General features: G+C 45.6%; 1 protein-coding gene across 1 annotated transcript in view; it reads left to right on the plus strand.

Annotated features, from left to right (window-relative positions):
- The first annotated feature begins 7,614 nt into the window (after positions 1-7,614).
- The window catches only part of Otud1 (OTU deubiquitinase 1), a 3,190-nt gene continuing 2,630 nt past the window's right edge, over positions 7,615-8,174 (plus strand). Inside the window, exon 1 of the mRNA XM_008831771.2 lies at positions 7,615-7,709. Within this exon, the coding sequence (XP_008829993.1) occupies positions 7,615-7,709 (95 nt within the window). The remainder of the gene's footprint in view (positions 7,710-8,174) is intronic.

An 8,174-nucleotide genomic window follows, 5' to 3' on the forward strand; every position in this document is an offset into this window, starting at 1 on the left:
ATATTCAGAGTTGACAGGAAACCCACCTCTGTGTGTGCTTGTGAGGGTGTTTCCAGAGAAGTTTAATTGAGGAGGGAGGACCTGTCAGCAGTGAGGAGAGACACCTGCTGATGCTATCACCTTCAGCACTCGAGGAGTCTCCTAATCTTTTGAGGCCTTGACTCAGGTCAAACAAGGATTCATGGCTTTGACATAGAAAAGAATTTCAGGATCAGTTTATGAAGTCAAGTTGGAGATTTTATTTAAAGATGTTTTAATATAGGCTTAGGCATAGGGGTTGAGTGAAAGAGAGGTGCTCAGAAGAAGGTAAGATACACCTGAGACCATAAGTGTGGCTTCTCAAAGAAGAGTCAAGAAAGTAAGACTTACCCAAGTATAGGTATGGGATCCTCAAGGGAGTGTAAGCAATGAGCTGCATTTCCTTTCCTTTCTCACGTCTCTGTAACTTTTCCTTTTTCTATCATGCTTCATGCCCACCATGAATATGGGTGGTGCCATCCCACAGGTTGGGGTCCAAGGCTGAACAAAAAAGAAAAACAGAGAAAGCAAGCTGAGCATCAACATTAATCCTCTCCTGCTCCTCAGTCCAGATGCAATGTGACCAGCCTCTTAACATTCCGGCTGCCATGCCTTCCCTGTCATAATGGACTGCACGCATCCTCTCAAACCAGAGCCAGAATCAACTCTTCCTTCCGTAAGCCGCTTTTGTCAGGTACTTAGTCACAGCAACGAGAAAAGTAACACTGCATGTTTTCAAGGTTCATTCATATTATAGCACATGTCAGTACCTCATTGTGGTTATAATTGGCTTCATATGCGAACATTATCTGTTCACCAGTTGATGGACAGCAGGGCTGTTTCTACTTTGTGGGCATTATACATAATGCTACTGTGAGCATGGGTGTACAAGTGTTAATGTAGGACATATTTTCATTTTTCTAGGAATGGAATTGCTGAATTGTATAGTCAACTCTCTGAGTAACTCCTATGGTTTGGATATGGTTTGAGGGAGCCCAAGGCTTCATGTGCTAGAAGACTGCATCTCAGAATGAAGATTCAAGACAGAGTTCAGCCCATTGAGAAGTCATTACTCTTCCCTCATCTCCATCTGGCTTCCTGAGTCCCCATGGGATGACTTCCTCCCACTTGCACGGTTGCCATTGTGATGCCATCTGTCATGAATGAAGCCTTCATCTGAGCTGCACAGATGCTGGAGCCGTGTTCTTGAGCCTCTAGAAAGAACTACAGACTGAATAAACTATTTTTCTTTACAAAGCCTTGAGTATTTCATATAGTAGTAGAAAATAGATTAATACAGTAACCTTTTGTGGATTGCCAAACTGCTTTCCAGAGTATACACAAAATTTTATTTCAAAAGCAATGTATTATATGGATTCTCCTTGCTTATTTGAGATAGGGTCTCCCTGTAGCCCCAGTAGTCCTGGAACTTGCTAGGTAGACCAGGTTGGCCTCCTGGGTGCTAGGATTAAAGGCATGTGCCACCATTTCAAAGAGTGGGTTTTAAAAATGTATTGTCTTTTAAAACTTCCTAATGTAGTATATTTTGGATAAGAGTACCTCATCAGATAAATAACCTGTAAATAAACATATTCTCCTCTCTTTAGGTTTCTTTTCACTTTCTTTATGATGTCCCTGAAGTATGTCTTTAATTTGTCTTCTTCCTGTTTTTGATGGTGTCTTTAATTATATATATATATATATGAGAAATCTTTTATTAGATGTCCCAGAAGGCAAAAGTTTAAAATCAGACAATCAATAATCACAATTAAATACAAAATTTTAGGTAAACTTGCCTTTCAAAATAAATGAGACCCTTGCAACAGGAGGTTTTTCCCCCCAGCATATCATCCGGCAGCAGCTTATAAAACAAACTATTCAGGTGAGGATTTGGTAGCCTGTTCCGCACTTGTCTGACACAGACAGTTCTACAATTCTGTTGGTCCCAGACTCCTGATACACTTGGGTTTGGGAGTATGTGTGTGGGTGGTAAGAATTGCCCATGATCATCTCTCTAGGGTGGATTCTGACCTTGGAGAGCCCTGGTGGAAGCCTTGGAAATAGCTGTTCTACCTCCTGGAGTAGGATTTCCAGGTATCTTTAATTTTTTTAAAAATATTTTATTTTTATATGTGTATGAGTATAATGCTTGTATGTGTGTAAGTGTACCCCTGTCACGCAATGCCCACGGAGGTCAGAAGAGGGTGTTGGATCCCCTGGAACTAGAGTTACGGAGAGTTGTTAGCCAACATGTGGGTGCTGGGAATTGAACCGTGGTCCTCTGCAAGAGCAGCCAGTGTTGTTAACTTCTGGGCCATCTCTCCCACCCCAGGTGTCCTTAATTTTGATAAATCCCAACTTATCTACACCTTTCTTTTGCATTTATGCTTGTAGTGTCATTATCACAGTCATGAAGAATTATGCCGATTGTTTCTTCTAAGAGTTTTTATACTTTTAGCTCGTGCTGTGGGGATTTTTCCTTAATTTAATGTTGTTGAATACAGAGACCAGTTGTCTTGACACAATCTGTGGAATAAGACTGGTTCTTTCTCTACAGAATTGTCTTGACGCATAGAGATAAAATGACATTGGGTGTGGTAGCACAAACCTTTAATCCCAGCACTCAAAAAACCCTAAATAAATTGATTTCAGTAGTATGAACTCATTTTTAGACTATGAAACCTAGTTCACTGATCTACATGTTAGTCTTGTGTACCTTACAGTAAGTTTTGAGATTGGGAAGCATGGGTCCTCCAACCTAGCTCTTTTTCACGGTAGGTCTATAAAAATATAACTAATGAATGAACAAATGGGAAAATGCTTGAGGTTTTTTGGAAGTCTTGTTTCAGAAGGGAAGGTGTGATATTCTGAATTGGTGCTTTTTAGTATATGTGCCTTAGAAAAAATAATACGCCAGGATTGTTGCTCTTTTGTAATGATGACTTTGATGGGCAGCTGCCTGGGCTGTCTGAAAGACCCCGTTCTGGAATCTTTGATGACTGCCTTGTCCTTGTCCTCTGTGTGAACCCACTGGGTTTCTTGTTGCTACCCTTTGGTTGATAATTGCTAACATTTCCTACTTTCCTAGTCTATTAAATAACTAAGCGGCTCTAGTTTAGAGCCCTAGTTTCTGAAACTTCTGCCAATTCTCTGCACACCTCCAAAGACACATTGGACAGATGATTTTCCAGAATGGAATCGTTAGACGTTTTTTCATTTGTTTTTAGCTTAATTAGATATAGTTAATGTTTTTCTGTAAACCAAACGCAGCCTCCTTGCCCAGGTGTTTTGTTTTCATTCTGCAGTGCTAGGAATCAACTCCACTGCCTCACACAGGCTGGGAAAGGACTCTCCCACTGAGCTACACCCCAACTCTTGTTTTTAACCTATACTTTACCACACAACCTTTAAGTTACTCTGTGCCAAGTTTTGAGAACTTTCTCCCACTGAGCTTACAATTGAGGATAATAGTCACATAAACCATTCAAAATTTAGCATGCTCCCTCTCTGAATACCCATACCTTTCAGTCTTTCCTATCCTGTGGCATCCTATCATTCATATTAACTTTAATTACCTAATTATGGATGATTATGTGGATTCATTCTGTAAGAAACATTAAATATGTCTTTTCTATCAAACACTGTAAAACTTTTATCTGGGATAAGGAATTAAATAAAATCCCCCTCACCCTGTAAAATTTTTGTTTATACAAAAGCCCTGCTACACTCCCAGAACCTGAGGTCCTGAGCCCATTTCCCTTTTGCTGACCCTTTTCTTCTTCATTCCTTTTGTGCCTGTTCTTTTAAACTAGTCAATCGAGGGGCTGAAGGCTCAGTGGTTAAGAGCACTGATTGCTCTTGCAGAGGACCTGGGTTCGATTCCTAGCACCCATATAGTAGCTAACAACCATCCATAAATCCAGTTTCAGGGGATCTGACACACTCTTCTGACTTCCTTGGGCATTGCATGACATGAGTGCACTTTCACACATGCAGACAATATACACATAAAAGATAATAAATAAAAGTATTTTAAAAACTAGCCAATGCAGAAAAGATAGCTTTTTTTTTTTTTTTTTTTTTTTTTTTTTTTTTTAGCTGCATGTATGTAAGGGCACCTGTGTCATGCAATGCCTGGACCGGGCTGGCCTTGAACTCACAGAGACCCGCCTGCCTCTGCCTCTCAAGTGCTGGGACTACAGGCATGCGCCACCACGCCCAGCAAGGTATAGCACTTTCGAGCTAGGGATAAAAATCTATCAGACTTCAGGCTCTGGTGAGTTTGTTTGATCTGAATGCCACAACATACCCTTTTGCAAAAGTAAAAATAACCTTGCTGAGCTATTTTTGCTTTGTGTGGTTTTGTGTGTGTGTGTGTGCACACATGTGTTCTGGGGTTGTTGGACCCCATATTTTATTTCTAACAACTCTTCTTCTCAGTGTTGAACTTGGGCTTATCTTTCTTTTTGCCACAGAAGCTGTTTGAGGCTAGGGGTCTTGGGCTTGATTCTCTATCCTTGCTTGGTGTTTGTTTCAGTTTTGAGTCATGGGCTCACTGTATAGCCTTGGCTAGCATGGAAGTAAATATGTAGACCCAATTGGTCGTGAACTCACAAGAGATCTGCCCGCCTCTGCCTCTGCCTCTTGAGCGCTGGGATTAAAGGCATGCTCCTCCACACTGGGCAATGGTTCTCTATTCTTGCTTTGCTGCCTCTACTATTTCTTCATGCTTTGTGAAAACCCAATTTGGAAATCACTACCATCTTGTAGGATCCCTAATGTCCTTGTAAAACTTGAGTGAATCAGCTTACATTTCCAAAGCAAATGGAATAAAACAGAGGATCCCTGCACTGTTCAGCATTTCTCTAGAAAGACAGAGCCTATGTTTGAAGAACGCTGCCCTCTAGAAGCCTAACCCAAGTCATCATCTTCTCCTGTGAGCTTCCTGGGGGAGAGCACAGGGGTCTAGTTTCCTTTAGTCTTCTTAAAGTCAAATACACTTCCTGACATACAGAAATGTGAACATACATACTTTCCTGTGTGTACAACTGAGCCTGTCACATGGTTTGATAAAGGATCCTTTTCAAGTAGGGTTTGAAAGAACTTTTTCAAGGAATCACTTTCGCCTCCCTCTCTTTTTCGCCCCATGTTTTTGTTATCATTAAGGCTTAGCTTTCCCTTAGTTTTGTCTTATTTTTCTATTGCTGAGATGTGTGTGTGTGTGTGTGTGTGTGTGTGTGTGTGTGTATGCAGTCCACAGAGAAGGCATGCCATCAGGCAGGGAAGGCACAGTGACAGGAACAGGAGGCTGACGTCACACATCACATCCTGACTCAAAGCAGGGAGAGTTCAGGAAGTGGGGCGGGGCTATAAAACTCCAGCCCTGCCCTTAGGAATCCACTTCTTTTGCAAGGCTCCACCTCCTAAAGGTTCCACAACCTTTCCAAAGGGTCATCACATGGGGATCAAGTGTTCCAACATAGTGGACCTATAGGGGACACCTCAAACTCAAACCACAACAGCTTTGAAGGGTGGGAACCCCCTCCCAGTTCCAAGGCTGGCGATCATTTAGGGTTTGAAGGAGTCCTGAAGTGTCACCTTCTCCAGGGAGGCTTTTCTGATTGCTATATGCATATTTGTGCTGGATAGTTTTAGTGTCAACTTGACACACCTGAATTAAGGGAGCCTCAATTGGGGAACTGCCTCCATTGGACTGGCCTGTGGCTGTGTCTGTGGAGCGTTTTCTTGATTGTTGAGTGATGTGGGAGGGCCCAGCCCACTGTGGGTAATGCCACCCCTGGGCAGATGGGCCTGTGTTGGATAAGAGAGCAAGCCAAGCAGGGGCCAGAGGAGCAAGTCAGTAAGCAGCAGCATTCCTCCACGGCCTGTGCTCTGGCTCCTGCTTCCAGGTTCCTGCCCTGAGTTCCTACCTTGGACTCCCTGATGAACTGTGACCTAGGAGATATAAACTGAATAAACCCTTTTCTCCCCAAGTTGGTATTGGTCCTAGTATTTTGTCACAGCAATGAAGAAACAAACTAGGACAACACTGATTCCCATAGAGAATACAAAATACATGCCCTCATGTTAAATTTAAATTTTTATGTTTTGTTTGCGTCTGTTCCTAACTTGGTGCATTGGCCACACAGCCTGATGACTAAGTACTTAGTGCTTTGTTTTCCTGTGTTAACTTCCACTTGTTAACAACTCTCTTAAGATTTAAAATTTCATGTTCCCTTTATCTCTCTCCAGATTCTTGTGATAGTAGCTAGCCCTGCTAGGCATATACAGATAATAAATATTATTTGAAGATTATCATGTTGTCAATAGTATTTTCTTGTTTCAGAACCCCAGCTACTGAAAGGCCAAAGGCTGAGTTTAGGGTTACATGCTTTACAGTGGACCAGTGCATCCCCAATAAGTCAGAATTTGAAAAGATGGCCTGACAGTCATTTAGTTTCTCCTCAATTCACCTAGCAGGTTGGAGCATGTGAGCACGTGACTGTCCCTAGGATTTTGCCAGTCCAATCTCTCACGGCAAATTAGAAGTCTTGACTAGGTCTTGACCCTAGATATCAATTCTGACGTCTTCACTGAGAAACCTTAGGAACTAATTTTCCATTTATTTAATTACCATTATGTGCTTTGCACTGTGGTAGGGGTAAAAATAAACAGATCAAGACAGCCATTCCATTCACGTGCAAAATGGCAGGCCACTGAGGACCGACCACGCCCTCACTGACTTAAACCTTACTTCCCCTGTCCCCCTACAGGGTAATGCCTCCTTAGGTTTTAAATTACTACATAAAAATGGGGAAGGTCTGTTGAAGCTCATTAATGTAAAACAACGCCTTCGGGGGCAAATTGGACAGAAACTGAGCTTTGTGTCTAGCCCTGAGACTTGACAGTTTAAGCTACAAAATGATGATAATCATTCCCTTAAGGAGACAATACACCTTCCCCGCCCTCACTGCGGCCCCCGGCCGTGGGGGCAAGCTGTGGTCGGCTGGCCTTTGAGTTCTCATGCATAAAAGGCCAACTTTGCTTTGGGGCGTTGCTTTCTTCAGACCTTGGGCATGCTTTTGCGGACACTGGGATTTCTCTCAGGCTATTCCTCCTTTCTGCCAAGCAGCTGCTTGCCAAACTGCACTGTTGTTCAACTGGCCCGGCTTCTCCCATCACAGGGCATTATAGCCTTGGCTTTTTCCTCTCCATCTCTCCTGGCTGGACGCCTCCCTACTACCTCCGACTTAATCCAAATCAGGTTTCAAAATGCCTTAAGGGGCCCACCATTTGGTATCCTGGGAGAAGCGCCCTGAAGAGCGGGGAATTTCACCCCTGCAAGTCCCAGGGACCTGCGTCAGCCGTGCAGAACCTCGATTCCGGAACTGATCTAAGAAGCTGAACACGCGGCCACGCACAGGCTCTGCAGGGAGGCGCTCCTTCCCTGGACTCCTGAGCTTTCTTAGAAACGTGGTCTGCAATATTCCGAGCGTGTCGGAGCTAAGCGCATCGGGCCACAGGAGCACGGAGCATGGCCGAGACGTACTACCAGAAAGCCTCCAGCTGAGGTGCCACAGAAGCGGGCTTCCGCACATGCTCGGAGTACAGCCCCGCCCGTCCCGCTCGGCCGCCGCGGGCCACGCCCAAGAGGTCGGCGCACAGGGGCGGGGCTGGGGAGGGGCCGAGGGGTGCGGGGCGGGGCTGAGGTTTGGCTGGGGAGGCGGGGCCTGGGTCAGGGGGCGGGGCTAGGCTGCGGCGCAGGGGAGGGACAGACCGGGCCTGGGCCAGGGGACTGGGCTGTGATGTCCCGCCCGCCGGGAACGCCGGACTCGGGCTAAAGAGGCGGGGCCTGAGATGAGAGTATGGGGCTAGGTTGGGGTGTGCGCCTGCGGAAGGCGGGGCCCGGGCGGAGGCGGCACCGCGCTTGAATGGGGCGCGCATTCCAGCGGACCCACGTGACCTGGGCGCCGCGCGGCCTAGGGTAAACAACCCCGGCTCCGCCTACCGGCCGTCCGCCCGCACTCCTGCTAGCCGGCGGGCTTAGCTCCAGCAGGCGGGGGCCGCTCCCTCCAACCGTCCCCGGCGGCCGGCGCGGGGCCAGAGCGGCAGGCGGTGCCCGGGGCTTGCAGGCCGAGCGCCCCCACCCCGCTCCC

Source organism: Nannospalax galili, unplaced genomic scaffold, assembly GCF_000622305.1.
Source record: "Nannospalax galili isolate Female #2095 unplaced genomic scaffold, S.galili_v1.0 scaffold14, whole genome shotgun sequence".
Lineage (NCBI taxonomy): Eukaryota > Metazoa > Chordata > Mammalia > Rodentia > Spalacidae > Nannospalax > Nannospalax galili.